Source organism: Balaenoptera physalus (assembly GCF_965194825.1).
Source record: "Balaenoptera physalus genome assembly, chromosome: 7".
Classification (NCBI taxonomy): domain Eukaryota; kingdom Metazoa; phylum Chordata; class Mammalia; order Artiodactyla; family Balaenopteridae; genus Balaenoptera; species Balaenoptera physalus.
The window spans coordinates 712,943-737,062 of record NC_138886.1 but is presented as its reverse complement, the minus strand read 5'-3'; the positions used below and the strand labels follow the sequence as shown (position 1 = coordinate 737,062).

General features: G+C 63.9%; 1 protein-coding gene across 9 annotated transcripts; it reads left to right on the top strand.

The window, feature by feature from the left end:
* The first annotated feature begins 133 nt into the window (after nt 1-133).
* GRIN1 (glutamate ionotropic receptor NMDA type subunit 1) lies at nt 134-24,120 on the top strand. Of its 9 annotated transcripts, none has more exons than XM_082470554.1 (21): nt 134-1,571; nt 3,743-3,877; nt 6,433-6,561; nt 8,705-8,767; nt 9,523-9,623; nt 12,602-12,723; nt 12,794-12,968; nt 14,039-14,183; nt 14,281-14,364; nt 16,798-16,939; nt 17,032-17,159; nt 17,403-17,567; nt 17,643-17,761; nt 17,885-17,997; nt 18,083-18,231; nt 18,337-18,494; nt 18,719-18,880; nt 19,084-19,193; nt 19,300-19,445; nt 20,657-20,767; nt 22,841-24,120. In XM_082470554.1, the coding sequence occupies exons 1-21, from the start codon at nt 1,314-1,316 to the stop codon at nt 22,955-22,957; spliced, it is 2,832 nt and encodes a 943-aa protein (XP_082326680.1). In that variant the 5' UTR covers nt 134-1,313; the 3' UTR covers nt 22,958-24,120. The 9 variants fall into 9 exon arrangements, with proteins under 9 accessions (XP_082326680.1, XP_082326683.1, XP_082326681.1 ...); XM_082470555.1 differs by having other exon boundaries at nt 135-1,571; nt 6,385-6,561; nt 23,207-24,120; XM_082470553.1 differs by having other exon boundaries at nt 135-1,571; nt 6,385-6,561.

Genomic DNA, 24,120 nt, shown 5'->3' with positions numbered 1-24,120 from the left:
TCCTCAGTTGCTATTGGAAACGGTGATGTCACTGGCAGCAGGCGGAGCTTCAGCTATCCTTTGAATTAGGGAGAAGGAAGCACACTGGGTGGGGGGGGGGACGGTGAGGACAAAGAATTGGGATCACAAGGACCAGAAGGGTAAGGAGCTTCTGGAAAGGGGCAGGAGGGGGTGCTGGGAGTGAATTAGGAGAGGCGCTGCCAAGGGGAGGAGAGTGGAAACGGGGGATATGTATGAGATGTCTATCCTGGCATCAGCGAGTGCTTCCTGATGTCTAACCTTAGTCCCATCTGCTGCAGAGACGACTCCCTCTGGCCGTGGTCTCTCCACAGCTGGTTTGGTCCAGACCCTCAGACTCCCCTGCAAGATCCAGCTCAACAAGGGGCGGCCACTGTCACCCCTTCTATTCTTCTTAACCCTCTGGGGGGAGTCCAAGCCACATGGCCAGGCAGATGAGGTCTCTCCCCCGTTCTTGAGCGTTCTGCAGAAGAGGTCGCCACCGCCCCTCTCCCAGAGGCATGGTTTAGGGCCTCTCCGCACGCCTTGGTTTCCAGCCAGCAGAGTCAGGCCCCGAAATATCACTGACTGTGGGTGAGGATTCGTGCATGCGCGTGTGCGCACACACACAAACTGGCGCGACACATTCGGTCATGTTAAAGCACACGCAAGGCTGCACGCAGTGACGCGAGCCCCTCTAACCTCTCCAAACTCGGCTCCCTGCAGGTTCGAGACAGCCCGGGTCACTGTCTCAGCGACCCCTGCACACACGCGCGCACACACGCCCGCACACACGCGCACACAGGCGTCCCCCGCTCGCGCGCGCTCTGAAAAATGCTGGCACGAACGCAGGCGCACACTCTGGCGCGGGAGGCGCCCCCGCTCCGGCTCCGTGTTGGGAAGCGGGGGCGGCGGGAGGGGTAGGAGACGTTGGTCCCGCTCGGCGCTCCGCAGTCGCCGCAGCCGCCGCAGCGTCGGGACCGGGACAAGCGAAGCCCGCAGAGGAGCTGCCGCCGCCGGGTCCTTTCGGCGCGGGGCACCCGGAGCGGCGCCGAGACCCGCTTCAGCACCGCGGACAGCGCCAGCCGCCTGGAACAGAGCGCCCGGAACCCACGCGCACCCGGGACCGCCCGGCCGGCCGAAGGCTCGGTGCCACCTGCTCGGTGCAGACATCCCAGGACTAAGGCTCCCGGGGAAGACGTGGCGCCCTCAGCCCGCGGGATCGGGCGCGCGCAGGACGGCCGGGGCGTCCCTCTGGGGATGCGCCGAGGGCCCCGCGTTCGCGCTGCCCAGAGCCAGGGCGCTGCCCGGAGCCCATGAGCACCATGCGCCTGCTGACACTCGCCCTGCTTTTCTCCTGCTCCTTCGCCCGTGCCGCCTGCGACCCCAAGATCGTCAACATCGGCGCGGTGCTGAGCACGCGGAAGCACGAGCAGATGTTCCGCGAGGCTGTGAACCAGGCCAACAAGCGGCATGGCTCCTGGAAGATCCAGCTCAACGCCACCTCCGTCACCCACAAGCCCAACGCCATCCAGATGGCCTTGTCGGTGTGCGAAGACCTCATCTCCAGCCAGGTGCCAGCACCCCCAGGGCTCACGCTGTGCCAGCTCCTGCCCCTCCCCCACCGCCTCCCCACCATCCTCCCTCCTTCACCCGCCATCCCTCCCCCTGTCCCAGTTTCATTCCATCCTTTCCTAGCCCTCTCCCTCCCCTTGAGAGAGGACCCAGGGGGCTGGTCTCACTAGCAGCTAAACACCAGTGTTGGCCGGTTCCCCATCTTAGCCCCAGATCAATCACCTGCCACCGGGGCTTGTCCTCACAGGGTTTCCAGGTCTCGAGGTCCAGACTGGTGTGTGCAGACATGTGGCCGTTTGTCTGGTCACTGTGTGTCAGGGTCGGGGCGGGCATTCCGGGCCTGCCTGAGAGGTGCCTGTCCCAGCCACAGGCGGGACTGCAGGGCTTTGAACTGGATGGGGCCTGGGGCCATCTTTGTTCCTGCTTGCAGGTCTCCTTCACTTCCTCCCTCCTCCTCCCCCACCCACAGGTCGGCCTGAGATGGGAAATGGCCCAGGTGTTGAAGCAGGCTGTTCTCCAGGGTGGGAACGGGGACTGCGTATGTGAGAGGTATCAGGGCAGAGCGTGGCAGCCACTGGCAGCCAGCGCTGCGGGGGAGGACACGACTCCCGGGTTTCGCCTGTCAGAGCTGTCCGCCCCCGGGCTGCGCTGCCTGCTGAATCCCAATGAGGCCTCGGGATCACTGCAATGCAGCCTTTTATGTAACGGGCGGGACCGACACCGGTCCAAGTGCTGCTCACACACACTCACCTGACAGGCACGCCACACCCATGGACACACACGCTCACGTGTGCACACACATTCATCCATGTTTGTGCACAGAGATGCATAGACTTAAACTAGCACCCCTTCATGCACGTCATCATTGCACAGTCAATTGCACACGCGCATTCACACACAGGCCGACCCCCCATGCGTATCCATGAGCACACACATTCCTGTGCCACACATGCAAACACGCGTGCTCACACAAGCTCAGTCATACATACACATACAGACATGTTGGGACATGCAGCATACGCACACATACGCAGCACACACTTGTGAGCACCTGTACGGTCACACGCTTGCACACACATGCTCAGGCAAACACTGACCAGGCCCCTCTGGGTGCAGACGGTGGGGGGCAAAGGAGGGAGAACAGGTATGGCCCTTTCTGGAGATCCCTCCTCCAACTTACAGTTTTGCTGTCTTGGGCACTGTTCTCCCAGGGAATAGCCAGTGCCAGGAGCAAAGGTGACAGCAGCAGCTGTCACTCACTGTCACACGCCGTGGGCCAGGTGCCGGCACGGCAGCCATCGCCCCCACCACATGGGCCAGCGCACCCCCGCCCCATTTGCAAAAGCAGGTGGTCCTGTAGCTCAGAGATGGGCAGGCAGAATTGGGACTGACAGGTCCTTCTAATGTGAGGGCAGCACGGAACTGCCTAGCCATCTGCCTCGTCTTCCTGCCTCGGGGGCTGAGCCACTGGTCCAGGCAGGAAGGCCAGGTTTCCTTGAGGATGTGGTCAGTGCCCAAGTCAGAACTGGGTCTTGTTCAAACCGAGCGGGGCTCAGCCTGCGCCTGGAAGACACCAGCAAGGGGCCCCGGGCCTCTAGGCAGCTCCTTGCCCAGCTTCTCCCTCTAATGCTCAGTCTGCGATGTTCGATGCAGACCTTCTGGAGCTGCCCTCCATCTCTGGAGTGTTGGCCTCCGTCCATCTCTGACCCAGGATGAGGGTCATTGGGGGGCTTGGTGTGGTTCTCCCCAGCCCACGCTGGGGTAGCATGTACGGTCCCAGGACATGCCAAGGACTGGCCTTCACCCTGCCTCTCAGGGTCTCCCCACACAGCTCAGGGCAGCCCCCCAGGGTGAGGGGCGAGAGGGGAGGCCCTGGACAGGAGGTGGGGGGGAGGGGTCTGTCATCTCCCTGTGTGTCTTCTTGGTCCCAGGAGTCTTGCTCTGCCTCTGCCTCATCCCTATGACTCACTTACACTCAGAAGGTGGGGCTGGGGTCTGGTCCCCCTGCTGGGTGGCCTGCACTCCTGGGGCTGTGTGAGCACAGGCGGTGTCCCCCCGACACTACCCGCCCCCCGCCTTCTGTGTTTAGCCTCTGCTGCTGCTGGACAGCCAGCTCCAGGGCAGTGTCCCCGCTCCCCACTCGAGCTGACCCTGTCCCCTGTGTCCACAGGTCTACGCTATCCTGGTTAGCCACCCGCCTACCCCCAACGACCACTTCACTCCCACCCCCGTCTCCTACACAGCCGGCTTCTACCGCATCCCCGTCCTGGGGCTGACCACCCGCATGTCCATCTACTCAGACAAGGTAAGCCTGACCGCTGGACGGGGACCCAGCTGGCTCTGCTCCCGTGTTCAGACCCGGTGGCTCGCTCCGGCAGCCCAGGGCCGCCAGCAGCTGCTGGGGGAGAGACTGGGGGGCAGGTGCTTTGCCCGGATGGGGGGGCACAGGTAGAGGGGCTCAGACCATGCGCTCTGGGCTCCAGGTGCAACAGGGTGATACACTGAGGCACGCTCACAACTCATGCCGGTACACAGTCACAGTCTCACAGAGACACACAAACTCGCCCACACACAGGCACACCAGTACACACTCACAGCACACAAACTCACAGTCACACAGACTCACAGATGCTAACAAATCCATACACTCACACCTACACACACACAGTCACACACATTCACAGGGACACTCACATGCTCTTATGTACACACTGACGTTCACATGCATACTCACACCATCACCCACTCAAACATTCATGCTCATGTGCACGCTCACATAACTAACGTGTTCACTCCCCCACACTCACGCTCCATCACATTCAGACAGGCCCACACTCACACACTGACACACATGCCCACGCACACTCGGGCACACGGCCCACTGACAGGTGACAGGTGCCAATAGCAAGCCCCAGGAAGCAGCAGAGGCCGTCGTGGACCAGAAGAAGGGACAGACAGGGCAGCTTCCTGGACAGCGGGACGGGGCGCTTTGGAGGAAGGGGCGCCAGGAGGAGGAAAAGCCTAGAAGTGGCTGGGACACCAGGTGGCAGTGGGGGTGTAGTTACCGGCACCTCCCGCTAGAGGGCACAGCTGGAAGAGGATTCCAGGTGAACAGAGGAGGCAGCTCGTGGCTGGGGGGGCTGGCCAGGGGGTTTCGGGCCTCAGGGCTGTATCATGGCCCATGGGCTGGGGGTCTGGTTGGAGTCGCCCAGTCGTGGAGCATCAGCTTGGAGAGTCGAGAGGTCACCAAGTCGGTTTGGCAGGAAACTCACCCCCATAGCAGCAGGGACCTTGCACTAGTTTGCCCAGCCCTCCCGCAGTGTCTGCCCACGGCTCTGGGAGGACTGGTCAGCTGCGGGGGCAGCCTGCTCCACATCTCCCTCCAGGCCTGGTGCCCCTGCAGACAGGCCCGGAGGGGTTGCTCGGCAGGGGACTCCAGCTTGGTGCCTTAGCTGAGGGGCCAGAGGGCTGGGCTGTTGGGGGCTTCCCAGCTCTCCCCGTCTTCTCCAAATCCATCCTGCCGGGAGCCCCGAGTCCTGGATAACGCTGCCTAAGGCACGGAGGTCATCTCAGCCGGGCTCAGGGTGTCTGGGGAGGTCAGGAAGGGGTCCTCCTGGAGGCGATAGGAAAGCGAGGCCAGAGTGAGGGGTCCTCTGGGACGGCCCACAAGGGAGGAGGCCAGTGGAGGCCAGGACGGCCACCTGTTCCTGAGGCTCTGGAAACCCCAGCACACAGCAGAGGCACCCAAGCTGCTCAGAGGCACTTAACCCTCAGCCGTGAGAAGTGGAGGGCTCCTCCTAGGCCTTCCAGCCTCCTTCACCTCTCTGGGCACCAGGCCCCTCACATGCAAATGGGAGAACAATGCCTCTACAGAGGAGAGCAGGCGGTGGAGCACAGGAGAGGCTGGGGTGGGGGGAGCCCTCTCCCAGAACAGGACGCCAGCCCATCACGTGCCCCCGCCCCAGATCCAGATTGAAGCCCAGCATGAGGGCAAACCTGCGACCAAATCTTGGAGCTCCACCTTGACCCCACTCCTGGTACAAGCCACAGACCATCTGTGCCCAACACGTGGACCAGAAGGGCCTGGGTCAGAGCCAGTCCAGGACCCCAACCACAGCTCCCTTGCAGCCATGTCACCTGCTGGGTGACAGACAGAGGCAAAGGGGCATTCCTGCCCTCTGCTTCCAAGGCACAAAGAGGGAGCAGGTGAAAGAAGGATCTGGAGGGCTCGGAGGACCCCAGGATCAGTGTGGGTCCCCAGGAACACTGCTCCCTGGGCAGACCCAAAGGCCCTGTGCTGAGGCGGGAGGATCCTTCTCCACCCCGCCCCCCGGCAGTCAGTGCACTCAGAGAAGCAAGGCGGGGTCAGCAAGCAACAACCCCTGGACTTGGTGAAGAGATGAAGTGTTTCACCCCAAGAGTGAAGACTTCCTCTAAACACTAGTTATGTAAATTTGGGAAGGACCCAGTGGGGATCTTTGAGATGCTGCACGCCAGCGAGAAGTTTCTGATCTCAAGTAGCTCAGCAGCGGGTGGCTGCAGGGGAGGAGGGGAACCACCCCAGGAACAATTCCACAGACCGCCCCCCCCCAGCCCGTCTCAGTCAGAGTGCTGCTGGGCAAACCGAGCCTCCGGTTCTCAGATTAGATGATGTGGGGTGGGGAGAGAAGCCAGCGGTGGGACGGGAGGAGTGAGGGAAGCGGGGCCCCCGGGGTCCGGGGTCTGGAAGTCGCGAGGGGAGCGTCCGGCCCGCGCGCGCGCGCCTCCTGGCGGAGGCCCCGCCCGCGTCCTCAGCCACCCCGCGCCCCGCAGAGCATCCACCTGAGCTTCCTGCGCACCGTGCCGCCCTACTCCCACCAGTCGAGCGTCTGGTTCGAGATGATGCGCGTCTACAGCTGGAACCACATCATCCTCCTGGTCAGCGACGACCACGAGGGCCGGGCGGCGCAGAAGCGCCTGGAGACACTGCTGGAGGAGCGCGAGTCCAAGGTGAGGCCCGGGCAGGGGCGTCTCGAGCAGAGCAGGAGCCGGCGAGCCGCCGCTGTGTCTGTGGCCCGTGTGCACACCCTTCTCTTTCCATCGTGCATGGTCAGCACCACCACGTCTGGCGAGCGCCCGCCCCAGCCTGTCCTCGGCTCATTTCACTCGCTTTTGCCATTAGTCGAAATCTCCTTCGTGTCAGTCCCTGCGGGGCGAGGGCAGGACCACCTGGAGCTCCGCAAACACCCCGCCCCCGCTCCCCTCCCCCCCTCCCCTCCCGGTCCGCAGCGCGCTTCCCAGCCCACACAGGCCCTAGGCTCAAAACTCCCTAGGGCGCTGCCTCTGCCCCCCACACCGCCCCCTCCCAGCGGCCTCCCCTAGGGTGCCCCCTCAGTGCGGTGGCACCACTCACCGTGTCCCCCCCACAAAGGACCCGGTTCCTTCTTTGCTGTGACCCGTGCCCTGTCCTCGTGCCGGCCTCACCTCCGCCGCAGCCCTTCACCTCACAGCTGCCCATCACCCTCCCCAAAGCCCCACCCACGGACATCTGCCGCCCCAAAGCCCAGCCTGGGCCCTGCCCCTCTTCGTGCCCCCCGCTCTCCCCACGGAACCCCGCGCCCTTCCCCTCCTCACCCCCCCACCATGGGGGCTGGGCTCTGGACTCCTGGGGATCAAGTAGACACCTGGCTCCAACTGACCATTCTACCCAAGCCCGGCGCCCATGTGTGGGCTGTGGAGGGACCAGAGTGGCGTTTCTGGGGGTCCAGGCGACCCCCACCCCCCGCCACCCATCCCCACTGCCAGCCTGAGGAGCTGGTGCTCAGCAGAGGAGGCCCGGGGTCCCGCCTTCACCCAGCCTGGAGCCCTGGGTGCGCAGCACCCAGGCCAAGGCCCCCGGGGTTGGGTGGAGGCCAAACTGGGCAGAGAGGGAGGGAGGCCCAGGCTGGGGAGGGCCCCGGGAGGCCAGACCAAGGGGCGGCGGGGAGCATGTGCTGTCTGCGAAGTCAGAGTTGGCTTCAATAAGCTGAGTGCCAACCCGGCTCCCCCAGGGTGCCATAGGCCCCGAAGGGAAGAGAGGGCACCAGCTGGGGGTGAATCAGAGGGCAGACCCAGAGGGTCCTGGTATCCTGCTGCGGGGGACTGGCTGAGTCTGGGAGGGAGGGCTGGCTACCAGGGCCGCAGGCCCCACCCCTCCTGAGACAGCACCCAGCGCCAGGCAAGCAGGTCACCTCCTGGCGTGCCCACCTGCGGCTGCACGCACGCCCAGTGCACACTCACGCACACCCCTGCACGCCCAGCCACACATGCTCCCTCTCACAGGCACATGCGGCTGTTCCCACGACAATCCACTCACACGCTGCTCCTCCTGCCACAGACTCGCAGGGACCCTCCACACCTCCGCGGCCCGGGGGCTCGCACACGCGCACGCGCACACACGTACGCTCAGACGGCACTGGCCCTCACTCCCACCCACCACAGACTAACGTGGGCTGATGCTGCCATGCAGACGCCCACAGACGCACACGTGCTCACGAGCCCCTGTCACACCTGCTCTCCAGCGCACACGTGCTCACGAACCCCTGTCACACCTGCTCTCCAGCGCACACGTGCTCACGAGCCCCTGTCACACCTGCTCTCCAGTGCACACGTGGGCTGACAGGCGCGCCCATCACACACCAGTCAGTGAGGGCAGAGCAGCTGGACCTCTAAGAGAGGCAGAGGGGGCGCTGGGAGGGGTGGGGGATAGGGGGCAGGGCTGGGGGAGGGGACATCACCCCATTCAGGACTGACGGGGCTGGGGTGGGTGCTGCTGGCACCACATAGCAGGTGCCTGGCGGGGGGCGGGCGGATGGGACCCCAAAGGGACGCGTTTGGCTTGGACACAGACAGGGCCTCCCTTTCTCCCGAACGTGACCGCTTCCAAGAGCGCAGCTCCGTGGCAGGGAGCCTCGGTGGCCCCCACGCCCCCTCATCCCCCAGCACCTCCCCGGCCCCCAGCCCCACCCCGGGCCTAGGTGTTTGCGAGCTCCAGGTACGTGCCCGTCTGCAGACGTGCCGAGGAGGTGGTGTGATTGCTTTAGCGCCGTCATTTTCAACCGTTTATAATCTTCTTCTGTGTCTGCATATTTTCTCTGTGCACATTATTCATCAGAGTAAAAAAAGGAACTATGAAAACCTCGACCAACTGTCCTATGACAACAAGCGCGGACCCAAGGTATATATGCATGGACGTGCACGCCACCCACCGACTAGGGAGCCCCGGCCTCCGGCGCCTCGGCCGCGAGGGCTACTGTGGGCCCAGCCGCGCCGCGCCGCAGGCCCGAGCAATGAGGAGAGTGAGGTCGAGAGCAGGCAGCGTAGGCAGGAGAGGGCAGGTGCTGGCCGCCGGGTCCCCGCAGCCCGCCCGCCGGGCCAAGGGGCAGGCACGGCCGCAGGAGAAGCTGCTCTCTGGGAAGTGCATGCGAATCTCCGGGCGCCCCAGGGCTTCCTCGTGGAACCCAGGAGGGAGCCCGCCTGCCCGCCTGCCCTGCCTGCGGTCCGGGCTGCTCCTGCAGGGCCTGCGGACCAGGCCCCAGAGGACCTCCCGCGGTTTTGGAAAAGGCGGCCCAGTCTCTGCTCCCGATTGCATTCCAAAACTCTTTTCTGTTTCCTGTCCGCTGCACGCCTCTTTCTGAGTCTCGGTCCACTTCAGCTTGCATGCTCAGTGCAAAAGTGAGGCCAGGAGTGAGAGGTGGAGAGAGACGCGGAGAGCAGAGAGCGAGCACAGGAGAGCGAGCAGGCTGAAGAAAGGACGAGCGAGGCCAGCCCGAGGAGCCTGGAAGGCAGGTGGCAGTGCAGGTGGCCGGCGCAGGCCGAGGCGGCCCTAGCGGAGCTGCCTCGGGGTTCCTAGCGGCTGCGGCTCGACTCTGGCCCCTGAGGCGCTGCATCCCCCGCCCCGGCCACCTGCTAACCCTCCCGCTCACACCGCAGGCCGAGAAGGTGCTGCAGTTCGACCCGGGGACCAAGAACGTGACGGCCCTGCTGATGGAGGCGCGGGAGCTGGAGGCTCGGGTCATCGTCCTCTCTGCCAGGTGCGGCCAGGCTGGTCTTGGGCTTTGGTGTCCTTGCCAAGGACGGTCCCCTCGCACATGTACACTGGGCCTCGGGGATGGGAGAGGGATAAGGCCCTGCCCTTAGGGAGGCAAACGCGGCCCAGGTGATAGATGGGGTGACACGGGGCTCCGGGAGCTGGGTCAGGGAGAGGGCCTGGGGAAGTGACGTGGGGTCTGCGTGTGAGCCTGCGGGGGGAGGACCACAGCAGGGAGAGGGCCGGAGTCCTAGGGCTGAAGGGTTGGAGCAGTTGGACTGAGCAGCACGAGAGGGGAACCACTTAGGGTGACCCGAAAATCAGGCGCTGCTGGATGGGCCTGGTGCCCACCGTAACCTTGGGGCTGAGCCCCCAGTAAAAATCTCCCTTTTTGCAAATGGCTGTGTCCTCCCGGGAAGGGAAAGGCCAGGCCACCAGGAATAGGAAAAGGAAGAGCCCTGCCTCATGGGACATACATGGGAGAGCCTGGGGAGACCCGCCCCACTGTCTGCCTGTCCCAGAAGCTCTGCAGGCTCCAGCAGAGTGGAGAAAAACAGCAGGGGTCACCCTGCAGCCGGCCAGCGGGAGCCAGCAATACCCTGAGTGGCAGGGCAGGTGTCCGTTTGCACATTCAGGCAACAAACCTTTGGCACAGAGCCAGGTGCACCCCGTCCTTGGGCAGAGGGCAGGGTGGGACCAGCTAGGGCTCCTCGGGCTGGAAGGCAGTTAGCAGGCACTAACGCCCACCGCCCTCCACTCATGCACACACAGCACAGGCACTCACACGCATACACACGAACACGCATCACCCGCATACTGTCTACACGCACACATGCCATATACACACATGTGCACGCAACATGCTTCCATGCCCTCCAGCACACATGCATGTGCCATATACACACCATACACATGTGCACACAGGCCATTCATACGCATACATGGGCACGCTGCTACATATAACACACACAGACATATGCTCACCTAGATACGTGTGCAGACACACCACACATGTACATGCTCCGCACTGACACCCATCGTGCACACTGCTCTCGTGCATAGGTACATACGCCACATACACACCACGTACTACACACATGCACAAACCCCACACATGTAGCAATACTTACTGTTCACAAAGGCACAGCACTTGTCAGCCACACGCCCACCTCTTGAATCCACGCAAGGCCTCCGGATGGTCAGGCGGGAAGGGACCCCTCCGCTCACACCCGGGGCTCCTCGGACAAAAGAGGCCAGAGTCCCACCACAGCGGGAGACCCGCCTGCCCAGCGCGCCCAGCTCCCAGAGCCCGGGGAAGCCGGCGGTCCCCTGGGCAGGGCAGACGCAGGTCTTCTTCACCCTGGCCCCCCAACCTGACACATGCTGGCTCCCCTCACGAGGGCTGTTGAGAGCGTTTTGCGGAGACCCCATTAAGCCAATCTTAATTTTTGACCAGTTTTCTACAGAGTGCTTCAGAGTTTCTAATTTATTTCCAAAACTTTTGTTTTTTAAATAATCCTCCTGAAGTCATCTTTACTGGGATCAGTTATTTCCATAAAACAGTTTGACGGGCCGATCAGGCTTTTGTCTGCAACTGCTTTACTGAAGATATCAGTTTACACGGACACGAGCATAGGTGTGTGCTCAATCCCACCAAGTCCAACGTCACAGACCTGGATGGTGTCAAGCCGACAGGCCTCTCCGCCAGGCTTTGTGGGCACCCCTGACAGGGGCACAGCGTGCCCTGACACGCACGAATTGGTGTTGCTGGCGATTTTGGCTGGATGTTGCCTGGAGCACCTCCATTTTGTGTTGCTTTCATCCAACAGTAGCGTTCTCATTTAGAGCAAACACTGAAGATTTGCATTTCTTCCTTGAGAAAATCGGGGGCAGACCCCTCAGGGAACCTAGGGCCATCTTAGTTTTCAGGCTCAGCCATTGGGAAAATAACCCAGCACTCGGACAATCTCCCCGACCTCCTTGTACCCCAATGCCCATGCATTAGAGAAGCAAAGTGCCTGTCGTGGCCCAGGCCCATCTGGGACCAAGTTCAGCCCAACAGGGGACAGAAGGTGGGAGTGCCACCAGGCCCAGGGTCCTTGTCCTGACCAGAGAGAGCCCAGCCCTAGGGGACCAGGTCCACAGAGGCTCACTTGTAAGGACACGCCAAAAACTCAGGACCACGTGTGCCTGCGAGGCGAGGCCTGTGCTGTGTCCTGCCAGTGGCCCCAGCCCTGGGTGGCAGAGAGAACACAGCTGCTTGTGCAGACTCCAAAAGGGAGAGCAGGTGCCCTCATCTCTCTCCGGTGGCTTCTGCTGTGTTGCTCAGGGCAGCTCCCTGGCTCTCAGTCCCGGAAGCATCTGACCAACCAGAAAGCCCCCAGCCCCTCAGGTCGCAAGTTCAGGCATGGAGCACCGGAGCGGTATGGCTTGTCCGGGAAGTTGCAGGAGTACGGGCTCAGGGGTGGACAGTCCCGGCACAGACCCGACTCTGTCACTTACCACTTGTGTGCCCGGGGTGCCACAGTTTCCCCTCCTGACACAGGGGTAGTACTTCTGCCCGTCTCACAGGGAGGTTGTGAGAATTAAATAAGATGGTCCATGAAAAGCATTCAGAATAGTGCTTGGTACCTGGTGAGCGACTTATCAACCAGTAAGGATCCATCACCATCCCATGTCACCCAAACCCTGCCCACCAAGGGCAGCGGGCCAGCAAGAGATGTCTGGGAAGCTCAGGGGGTCTGGGCCCACCGCTCGCTTCTGTGGGGATCTCCTGGCCCAGGTGCAGTGCAGGCTTGGGGTGGCGGCCGCACCCCATCTCTGCCGTGTCTCCAGACCTCCCTTGGGGGGGGGCAGGGTTGGGGAAGAGGCCACGTGGGTAGGCCACGCTGCGGAGGAGGACCTGGGGATGTGGAGCAGCCGCTGCCGGCCGCGGGTGGGGAGGGCTGGAATCCTGGCCCGTCACCCCGCTCTGCCCCACAGCGAGGACGACGCTGCCACCGTGTACCGCGCAGCCGCAATGCTGAACATGACCGGCTCGGGGTACGTGTGGCTGGTGGGGGAGCGCGAGATCTCGGGGAACGCCCTGCGCTACGCCCCAGACGGTGAGTGCTGGGCTCCAGGGTCCCGGTGGGCAGGGGTCCCCCACGGGCTCTAAGCCAACGCTTGCCCCAGGCATCATCGGGCTGCAGCTCATCAACGGCAAGAACGAGTCGGCCCACATCAGCGATGCCGTCGGGGTGGTGGCCCAGGCCGTGCACGAGCTTCTCGAGAAGGAGAACATCACCGACCCGCCGCGGGGCTGCGTGGGCAACACCAACATCTGGAAGACCGGGCCGCTCTTCAAGAGGTGGGCGGGGCCGCTCGTCTAAGATGGGCGTGGCCACTCGGCTGAGGTGGGCGGGGCCGCTCTTCAAGAGGTGGGCGGGGCCGCTCGTCTAAGATGGGCGTGGCCACTCGTCTGAGGTGGGCGGGCTGATCTCCTAAAGTGGGCGGGCCACCGTTCCGGCGTTGGGAACAGTCGCTCTTCACAGGGTGATCCAGCCCAGCCTGCTGTATCCTATAGATACCGCCATCTTCCCCAGTTTTCTCCTCTATTCCCCCCCCCCACCCTCACCTCCATCTCCACGATGATAATCATCTGCCCCATTTCCAACACTCGGATGTCACTGAAGTCACGGCTGCTTCCATTTCTCCTGCCCCCGCCTTTTAACACTGCTGCCCACCCTGAGACCCCACCCCACTCCCCAGGATGGCTAACAGCCCTGGGGAGGAGGATCTTGCTTCAGGTGGGGACTGGGAGAGTCCATGGGCCCAGGAGGTCAGACAAGGAATCCAGGTATGGCACCCAAGCCTGTAGAGAGCCAGGGCTGGCCGGTGACCCAAGCGGATGGCCACAGCAGGGCAGGAGTTAACTCAGAGAACCCTGGACACCATAGCACTAGTGTGGGGCGGCCCAGCCCATCACCAACACCGCCACCCCCAAGTAGCATGTGCAGAGCCATGGTCCATGGGGCCCACGACAGGAGCACACACACAACTGCAGGTACAGGCAGCATATGTGCACACGTGCACATGCGTGTGTACACAGGTTCAGAGAGGCACATGGCACATCACACATGTGCCACAAGTACATGCACAGGGTTGCACCCCACACAAAGATCTTGTGTGCACACATATGACCCAGTAGACGCACCGCACACACACACACACACACAGGCGTGCACACTCAGGAAGACAAGACCCCAACCCTTCTTCCCCACTGGCTGGTGAACAGCCCACCAACCCACAGAAAGCCCTCAAAACAGGGTCTAGAGGCCAGGAGTTGCTCGGCTGACGTAGCTGTGCTGTGCACCTGACTCACAGTGGGCGGGGCTAACTGCATCCCTGATCATTCTAACCCACACTGCCCCCCTCCAGAGTGCTCATGTCTTCCAAGTACGCAGACGGCGTGACCGGCCGTGTGGAATTCAACGAGGATGGGGACCGGAAGTTTGCCAACTACAGCATCATGAACCTGCAGAACCGCAAGCTGGTACAAGTGGGCATCTACAATGGCACGCATGTAGGTGGGGGTCATGAGGGGGTGGGGGCTGGGGCCTTAGGGTCCTGGGGCCAAGACCCCTGCGTGGCCACCCTCCATCTCATACTCCCACCCCCAGGTCATTCCCAACGACAGGAAAATCATCTGGCCAGGTGGAGAGACAGAGAAGCCCCGAGGTTACCAGATGTCCACCAGGCTGAAGGTGGGGGACCCGCCACCCTGCCCTAGCCTCCACACCCGGTATACTCCATCCTGCCCCTCCCGTGCAGAGGAGGGGACAGTGAGGCCGATGAAAGTGACTAAAGGAAGCGGGGACGGGACCAGCCCCTGCTGCCATTGCACACACCTGGCACTGCAGAGGCAGCAGGGAGAGTGGGTGGAGGGAGGAGAGGAAGCCACCGGCCCCCCGTCTCATGGGCTCTCCCCAGCACCCCTTCTGACCCAACTCCACCTAAATCTGGGGAAGTCATGTGGGCCAGGACTCCCCTGGGGATGAGCTGATCGGGGACAGGGGAGCAGATGGGTGGACTTCAGCTCCAGTGCTCTCTGCCCTGAGCCCTGGAGATGATCGCCCCATGCTCTTCATCACACCTCCAAGTGGTCCTAGCCAATCCCCCACGCTTAGCCTTCCTGGCCTCCTGCCGTGACTCGGTCTCACTGTCCTTCTGAGCCCGGCCTCCCTACAGCATTCCCTGTGGCCGGCCGTCCCCTCCGTGATTCCCTGGGCCTCTGGGAGCTCCCTTCCCCGGTTGGCCTCATCCCTCACAGCTTCTCTTCCTTGGCCTGACTCTTCCATGCTCCTCTGGGCTCATCCCAGGGTGCCCTCCCCAGAGCCCCTCCCACACTGACCCACACCAGCACCGGGCTGGTACCTGAGCTCACCAAAGGCAAGGACCCTCAAGCACTGTGCTTCTCCCAGTGTCCCCCACAAGGTCCTCAAGTGTCTTTCAACCTTGTCTGCTTTCTGAGCTAGCTCCCCCATGGCCTCTCACCTGGACCCCTTTGTCCGCACCTGCCCACAGGTCACCACCCCCTCAAGGGGCAGAGTGGACTTTCCCAAAGCCAACGCTCAGGAAAGACACCTGGTATTGAAAAGTCTGAGTGTAAAACAGCCAAAACAGTCAGCCAGATGGTCCCACACAGGCTTCGAGAGCCAGATGGCTTTTTACAACTTTTTTTTTGTCTCACTGATTTTTTTGACACTACATTGTTTATTTTTTAATTAATTTATATTGGAGGATAGTTGATTTACAATGTTGTGTTAGTTTCTTCTGTACAGCAAAGTGAATCAGTTATACATATACATATATCCACTCTTTTTTAGATTCTATTCCCATATACAGGTCATTACAGGTTATTGAGTAGATTTCCCTGTGCTATACAGTAGGTTCTTATTAGTTATCTATTTTATATATAGTAGTGTGTATATGTCAATCCCAGTCTCCCAATTTATCCCTCCCGTCTCACTGATTTTTTTTTTAATATTTATTTATTTATTTGGCTGCGCCAGGTCTTAGTTGCGGCACGAGGGATCTTCATTGCAGCATGCGGAATCTTTAGTTGCAGCATGTGGGATTTTTTTTTTTCTTTTTAGTTGCAGCATGCAGGATCTTCGTTGTGGTGTGCGGAATCTTTAGTTGCGGCATGCAAACTCTTAGTTGCAGCATGTGGGATCTAGTTCCCTGACCAGGGATTGAACCCGGGCCCCCTGCATTGGGAGTGTGGAGTCTTAGCCACTGGACCACCAGGGAAGTCCCCTCACTGATTTTTTAAAAGCATGAGCATGTTACTTGCATAATAGAAAACCATGAGGAAAGTTTTAAAGGCAAATAAGCTCCTTCAGGGGTTCCCAATCTCCTGCCCTCTAGGCTGAGGCCGGGGGCTGCCCGCCCTGGAGGAGAAGGGTCCTCTCACACCGACCCCACGTCCCCTGGGACCCCTCGTCACATGCCGTGCTCGGTTCAGCCCCCTTTGCCTGTATCTGTCCTCGGCAACCCCAGGCTTCAGGCCCCTGAAGGACAGGGAGGAGAGAGCTCCCCAGCATGAGCCGCAAGGAGCCCCTGGATTGAAGAGGCCTCGGCAGAGAGGGCGGCATCAGCGGGGAAGAGGAAGGGAGGAAGGATAGATGATCAGACAAAGACCTGCCGCAGGGGAGGCTGAGGCCAGGAGAGGCCGGAACACCAGACAAGGGCAATCCCTGCGGGTCCCTGGACCTGTGCAGGCTCTGAGTGCACATGCCCCTGTGCTCATGGCAGGGGTGGGGGCAGGGGGCAGGCTCTGGGCTGGGACAGGTGTTTTCTCAGCCCTGAGAAGTCAGAGAAGGGGCCCAGGGCAGACTTTAGTGATGTGCAAGCCAAGACCCAAAGGAAAGTGGCCAAGAGCAGGCACGGTGTTTCAGGAGGCCAGGCGCCTTCTGAACGCTGAGGTGGCCTGGGCACGACTGGGGAGTCTGGGGCCCTTCCTGCAGGCAGCAGGCGGACCTACTTCCTCAAGCTCCAGAGGGGGCAGTGTGGGGCATTTGCAGGGGGCGGGGCGGGGGGGCGGTGTCCAGGGGAGTCTGGATGCTGAGAAGAGGACAGCACCCCAGGGCAGCCCAGGGCTGGTGGTCCAGGCTGGGTGTCCCCCTCCCCTCCAGATCGTGACGATCCACCAGGAGCCCTTCGTGTATGTCAAGCCCACGCTGAGCGACGGCACGTGCAAGGAGGAGTTCACCGTGAACGGGGATCCGGTGAAGAAGGTGATCTGCACCGGGCCCAACGACACGTCGCCGGGCAGCCGTGAGTGCGGGGCTGGGGCGGGCGTGGGCCGCGGAGGGGGCGGGACGGCGCACCTGCGAGCCCCTCACTTACCGCCCCTCCCCTCCGCCCAGCACGCCACACCGTGCCTCAGTGCTGCTACGGCTTCTGCATCGACCTACTCATCAAACTGGCGCGGACCATGAACTTCACTTATGAGGTGCACCTAGTGGCGGACGGCAAGTTCGGCACGCAGGAGCGGGTACGCGTGGGTCTCTGGGAGCGGGCGCGGGACCCAGTCCAGGTGGACCCGGTCTGGCTAGGGCCAGGGTCTCGGGTGGGCGGGGTCTGCAGGCTGGGTGGAGCCTGGGTGGGCGGGGCCTTCGAGCCAGGGCGGGGTCTGGAGTGGGAGACGCCGAGATGGGTCAGGGCGGGAGCCTGTCCGGTCCGGGGAGCAAGGCCCGCCCGCGGTGGCCGCGTCCCCAGCGGCTGTGTCGCCCCACAGGTGAACAACAGCAATAAGAAGGAGTGGAACGGGATGATGGGCGAGCTGCTCAGCGGGCAGGCGGACATGATCGTGGCGCCGCTGACCATCAACAACGAGCGCGCACAGTACATCGAGTTCTCCAAGCCCTTCAAGTACCAGGGCCTGACCATTCTGGTCAAGAAGGTGGGCAGGGGCCCAGCAGGGCGGGGTGGGGTCCTGGGAGGGCCTGGGCGGCGCTGACGACCCGTCCTCCCGCAGGAGATCCCCCGGAGCACGCTGGACTCGTTCATGCAGCCCTTCCAGAGCACGCTCTGGCTGCTGGTGGGGCTGTCAGTGCACGTGGTGGCCGTGATGCTGTACCTGCTGGACCGCTTCAGGTGAGCGCGGCCCGGGGGCCGGACACCTCCACCTGCGGGGCGGGCGGGGCGGGCGGGGCGGGCGAGGGGCGGGGCAGGGCTGCCTCTCCCGCCCTCTCCCGCCCGCCCTCTGCGCCCCCGCAGCCCCTTTGGCCGGTTCAAAGTGAACAGCGAGGAGGAGGAGGAGGACGCGCTGACCCTGTCCTCGGCCATGTGGTTCTCCTGGGGCGTCCTGCTCAACTCGGGCATCGGGGAAGGTGAGGCCACGCCCGGCCCGGGCCCCACCCTGCTCCGCAGCCCTCACCCCCCCCACGCCGGGAGCTGACCGTCCTCTGCCCGCAGGCGCCCCCAGGAGCTTCTCGGCGCGCATCCTGGGCATGGTGTGGGCCGGCTTCGCCATGATCATCGTGGCCTCCTACACTGCCAACCTGGCGGCCTTCCTGGTGCTGGACCGGCCCGAGGAGCGCATCACCGGCATCAACGACCCCCGAGTGAGGCCCGGCCCGGCTGGGGGAGGGGGCGTGAGGTCAGCGGCTGCCTGGGGTGGGGCCGGGGAGCAGCCGCGAGCCGGGCCCTCTGACCCTCTGACCCTGCAGCTGAGGAATCCTTCGGACAAGTTCATCTACGCGACGGTGAAGCAGAGCTCCGTGGACATCTACTTCCGGCGGCAGGTGGAGCTGAGCACCATGTACCGGCACATGGAGAAGCACAACTACGAGAGCGCGGCCGAGGCCATCCAGGCCGTGCGGGACAAGTGAGGGGGCGGGGCGGGGCGGGGCGGCGGGCTGGGCGGGAGGAGTGAGAGGCTGGCGGGACAAGTGGGGGCGCCCATCTTTCCAGTCAAAGGCAGAGTGTCCAGGCTGGATGGGAGCTACAGGAAGGGGATAGACAGGAGGTTGCCAGGCTGGCGGGAGGGATTGCAAGGGAGCCAGGGCGGCCCGAATGTGTGGGCCCCTGTGACCCTGCCCCTGCCCGCAGCAAGCTGCATGCCTTCATCTGGGACTCGGCGGTGCTGGAGTTCGAGGCCTCGCAGAAGTGCGACCTGGTGACCACCGGCGAGCTGTTCTTCCGCTCAGGCTTTGGCATCGGCATGCGCAAGGACAGTCCCTGGAAGCAGAACGTCTCCCTGTCCATCCTCAAGTGAGTCGGCCCCACTCCGCCCCCCTCCAAGAGCCCCACCCGAGGCACACCACCTCCCCCCACCAGCGCAGCCCCCAGACGCACCCCGCCTGCCGTGCCCCGCCCCCCCTGCCGTGCCCTGCCCCGCCCCTCCTGCCGTGCTCCGCCCCGCCCCGCCCCGCCTGTGCCGGCCCAGCGTCGGCTCACATGCCCCGCCCGCCCAGGTCCCACGAGAACGGCTTCATGGAAGACCTGGACAAGACGTGGGTGCGGTACCAGGAGTGTGACTCGCGCAGCAACGCCCCTGCTACCCTCACCTTCGAGAACATGGCAGGTGGGCCCCCATGGCCCCTCGACACCACTGCTGACACTGCGTAGACTCCCCAGGGGGCCGGCTGCCTGGCCCGCCCACAGCTGAGGCACTGGCTCTTGGCCCACAGGGGTCTTCATGCTGGTGGCCGGGGGCATCGTGGCTGGGATCTTCCTGATCTTCATCGAGATCGCCTACAAGCGGCACAAGGATGCCCGCCGGAAGCAGATGCAGCTGGCCTTCGCAGCGGTGAATGTGTGGAGAAAGAACCTGCAGGTAGGGCAGGCCACCCTCCGAGGCCTGGTGCCCACGGCCCGGCCTGGCCCCGGCCCTCCTCCATCCCCGCAGGCCGAAGCGCTGGCTCTGGCTCCCAGGAGCCCGCGTGGCAAGGACTGGAGCTGGGAGCCACAGCCAAGGCCGCGCTGCTGGGGGCCACCCGCAGGGGGCCGCCTCTGCAAAGCCGGGCTTCAAGCGTCCGCCTGGCCCCTCTGTCTCCAGAGTCGCCCACCGGCGCCCATTCCATAGGAAGGCAAACTGAGGCAGGGTAAGACAGGGACCCACCTGGGTGTAGCATGTGAGTCCAAGACGCATCCTGCCCTCGCCGCCCCGCGCCCCTCCTTGGCACCCTCTGGGGACCCCCTTCCCCGCTGCCCTGGTGTGTCCTGTGCTCCACATAACTCCAGTCTTAATTGGCCGGCTGCTCCTGCCTGGCACCCCAGGCTGTGTCTGTGGGAAGTTGCCGCCAGCAGAGGACGGGCTGCACGTGGGGTGGCCACAGCCCACCTGGGACGGGCTCGTGCCCCACAGTCCAGCCCCAGTCTGCCCCATCTCTTCTCTTTCTCTGGGTACCTCCCCGGAGCCTGTGCCCTGGGAGGAAGCTGGTGTTGCAGGGAGGGAGGGCCGGGGCGATGGGGTTGCTGGGACCCCACACCTCTCATCTGCCCACTCTTGCTCTTGGGACCTGGCCGCTGCTCTCACTGGCGGGCACAGGGCCCATCCTGACCATCAGACCCGAGGCCAGGGTCCCAGGAGCTGCCTCCGTCTCTCTGTCACTCCAGTGCATCTCGCCACCTGCCTTCGGCCCCTCAGCCCCTTCCTGAATCTTGGCGCGCTTCCTCGGGGGTCAGAGTGGCTGGTGGGGCCTGTGGGGCAACTCCCCCCGTGCTCGGAGGGCTCCTCCTCCTCGGGACGCCCCTAAACCAGGGGCACCTCGGAGCCAGGGAGCCAGGCGGACCTCCCAGGAAGAGAGCCAGATGGGACCCCCCGAGCCCAGCCCCAGCATGAGCGAGGTCAGGCCCGAGAGCCGGGCAGGAGCAGAGGCCGCCTGCGAGTGTCCGACCATCGGTCGGTCCATCCAGCACAGGGAGGCAGGCCGGAGTGAGGGCCCGAGTGGCCAGCCAGGCCGGGCAGCAGCCCCCAAGGAGCAGGCGAGGGCAGGTGTGGCCGCCACCCTTAGCCGTCTAATCACTTATACATATTCATTTTAGGATAGAAAGAGTGGTAGAGCAGAGCCTGACCCTAAAAAGAAAGCCACATTTAGGGCTATCACCTCCACCCTGGCTTCCAGCTTCAAGAGACGTAGGTCCTCCAAAGACACGGTAAGGGGAAGAGCGCCCAGTTCCACGTCTCCGACTCTTATCTCGCCCCTCCGTGTCTGTGTCCCGTGCATCAGGCGTGCCCTCCCCCCTCCCTCGCCATCCCACCCGCTCCCACCTCTGACTGCCGTGGCCTTTCTGCCCTCACCTCTACTCGCCCAGCACACTAGGTCTTCTCTCTCTGACTCTCTAGATCTTTCTCTCTTGGTCCTTTCTCCCGCTGGCCCTCACCAGGTCCTCGTCCCCCTGTGTCTCTGCGTTAGTCTGCCCCCCACCCATGCCATGACGCCATGCGCCATCTTGAAGCCGTGTCATGTTGTCGGTCAGTCAGTCAGCCTCACTGCCTCGGGGCTGTGCCCAGGGCCCCGGGAGCCCGGATCACCCTGTCCCAGGCTCCTCACCTGTCAGGAGGCCGCACCACCTCTCTGTTACGTCCGCTTCTCCAGCCTCTCCCACAGAGGCCCACCGCCCTCTCTCCCTCCCTGCGACGTCCGTGGAGGGATGGCTGTGATGTCCCATCCGCCCATCTGTCTGGCCGCCAGCCCTGCCACCCAGACACCTGTCTCACGTGTCTCACCAGAGCCATGCCTGTTGCATTCCCTCCATGTGGTCTCTGTGTGGGCCGGGGCTGGGGGCCGGGCCTGGCTCCATCTGGGTGGACGGCTGGGGCCTGGAGTTGGTACAGGCCCCTGGCCACAGGGGACGTCAGGTGGGGAATGGGTGGGACCAAAGGAGGCGGCTCCCACCCCAGGCCGAGCAGGGGCCCTGCAGGAGGCGTGCCGGCAGCACCCAGGGATCTGAGAACGGATGGAGGTGGCCCTGAAAGCCGTGGCCTCCAAGCCATGGGCACTGAGGCTCCTAGACAGAGGCTCAGGAAGGGGAGGCCTCTACGGAGACCAGTGCCTCAGCGCCTGACCCCCCACCCCTTCAGAGCCAGGCCTTGCACCTGAGCCAGGGATTCCCTGCCCTTCTGCCTTGGGCAGCCTGTCACTGGCCCAGATGTGCGCGCTCAAACCAAAGGCCCCCCCAGGCTGACCCAGCCTTGCTAGGGGCATCCCCAGGTGAGGAGGGGGCCGCGCAGAGCCAGCGCAGCCCTCAGCCCAGCGGCCTCCCTGCAGCCAGGGCTGGCTTGGCCTCCAGTCCGCAGGAAGCCCCTAACACCTGGGCAGCGTCACCCACAGAGTCTTCTGCTCCAGGGTGGAAGGAAGCAGGATTTGCAGCCGTCACCCCCAGTGCATGGCAAGAGGGGCAGACACAGGACACAGGGCTCAGCACAGAGCCATCTGAGCCCCGGGTGAAGCCACCAGCACGCCCCAAGAGGGGCCTGTGAGGCCTGGCTGCTCCACTTCCCAGAGCTCAGCACAGACAGGGTGGGGGGGGGGGGGCAGGGAGGGTCTGTGGGGCTGGGAGCACAGGCCTGGGGCTGTCAGGCCCGGGAAGCGGGTGGAGCCGGAGCCAGGGGACCCACCAGGGGGTGCAGGAAGAGGAGGATCAGACAGGAGCAGGGGTGGGGCAGTCGGGGGGCGGGGGGAGAAGGTACCCAGCAGACAGCGCTTTGGGGGCCCCGCAGCTGAAAGGAGGAGCACGAGAGTCACGCAGGCAATGGGCCATTTTCTGAGGGCATCACTGAGTCCCACCCCCCGTCCCGGCCTGGAGCAGAAATGCAGGCCCCTTAGCTGGTCCAGGTGCAGCTCAGAGACCCTCACGGTGCCTTTCCAGGGACACGCTCCCAGCAGACTCCTTGCCCGAGCCTCCCCAGGGACCATCCTCCAGGCCAGCTCTGGTGCCACGTGGCATCTGGGGCTGGCCTGCCCTGCAGGGGTGACTGGGGACACTGCAAGCTGGGGACTGGGCGGGGGAGGGCAGCCTAGCTCCCACCGTTTCAGGCTGGGCGCCTGCTCGGAGGGAGGCCTGGGTGGGGGGCTCTGTCGGGAGGGGTGGGGTCAGTCCGGCTGCTGAGATCCTCTGCCCCTGTCCCGTGGCTGGTCTGGGCCAGGGCGGCACTGGGCGCTCAGGGCTGGGGTCCCTGGCGGCCGGCGGGGCCAGCGGGTATTGATTGTTGGTTCTTATTTATAGAGCACCGGGGGTGGACGCGGCGCTTTGCAAAACCAAAAAGACACAGTGCTGCCGCGACGCGCTATTGAGAGGGAGGAGGGCCAGCTGCAGATGTGTGCCCGTCATAGGGAGAGCTGAGACGCCCTGCCCGCCCTCCTCTGCCCCCCTCCCCCGCAGACAGACAGACAGACGGACGGGACAGCGGCCCGGCCCACGCAGAGTCCCGGAGCACGACGGGGTCAGGGGGAGGAGAACCCCCCAGCCTCCCCCAGGCCGCGCCCGCCTGCCTGCCGGTCGGCCGGCCGGCCGGTCCCCCCGTCCCGGCCCCGCGCGTGCCCCCGAGTGTCGGGCTAACGGGCACCTTGTCTGTGTATTTCTATTTTGCAGCAGTACCATCCCACTGATATCACGGGCCCGCTCAACCTCTCAGATCCCTCGGTCAGCACCGTGGTGTGAGGCCCCCGGAGGCGCCCACCTGCCCAGTTAGCCCGGCCAAGGACACTGAGGGGTCCTGCTGCTCGGGAAGGCCTGAGGGAAGCCCACCTGCCAGAGACTGCCCACCCTGGGCCTCCCGTCCGTCCGTCTGCCCTGCTGCCTGGCGGGCAGCCCCTGCTGGACTGAGGCTCGGGCCAGAGCTGCTGAGGACGGGTCAGAGCTGAGCTGGCTGGGCAGGGCCGCAGGGCGCTCCGGCAGAGGCAGGGCCCTGGGGTCTCTGAGCAGTGGGGAGAGGGGCTGACTTGGCCCCGGGCAGAGGGGCTTGGAGCAGAGACTGAAGCCCCATCCTTCCCCAGCCACCACCAGAGCCACCATGGGGGCCCTTGGCCCCGGCTGGCTGGGTCCCCCGCTCCCGCAGCGCCGGCATCTCACAGCCTTGTCCCACCTCTCCCTTCTTGCCCACATCCCTTCTCCGCTTGACCCCATCCTCTGAGCTGGCCCTGCCCTTCCCGGACTGCAGACCCTGACCCCCCAGCTGGCAGCCGCCTCCCAGGGGCGCGCTCGGGCTCCCCACTGCCTCCCCCTTCTCCGGACTCCGTGAGGGCTGAGCCTTCTCTTCGCCTCCTCTGGCCCGCAGCCCAGGATACGCTTCCCCGGACGCTGGCTCGGGACTGTCCTCAGCCCCGCGCGCCACCTTGTACAGGCCCAGCCCTTCCCGCGTCCAGGCGTGTGCCTTCCCCCGCTGCGGCCCGAGCACCGCCGAGCGCTGCCCCTCCGCCCCAGGGGCCCGGCGCGCACCGCCCTCCCCCCGCCACCCCACCCACCCGGTATGTGCAGTGGTGATGCCGAAAGGAATGTCAAGAAAA

Excerpts from the sequence above, each read along its gene's own strand:
- GRIN1 (XM_082470553.1), top strand. The coding sequence starts at position 1,314 with ATGAGCACCATGCGCCTGCTGACACTCGCCCTGCTTTTCTCCTGCTCC. Across the intron at positions 3,878-6,384 it reads TGTCCATCTACTCAGACAAG|AGCATCCACCTGAGCTTCCT; the intron begins GTAAGCCTGACC and ends CGCGCCCCGCAG. Across the intron at positions 6,562-8,704 it reads TGGAGGAGCGCGAGTCCAAG|AGTAAAAAAAGGAACTATGA; the intron begins GTGAGGCCCGGG and ends ATTATTCATCAG.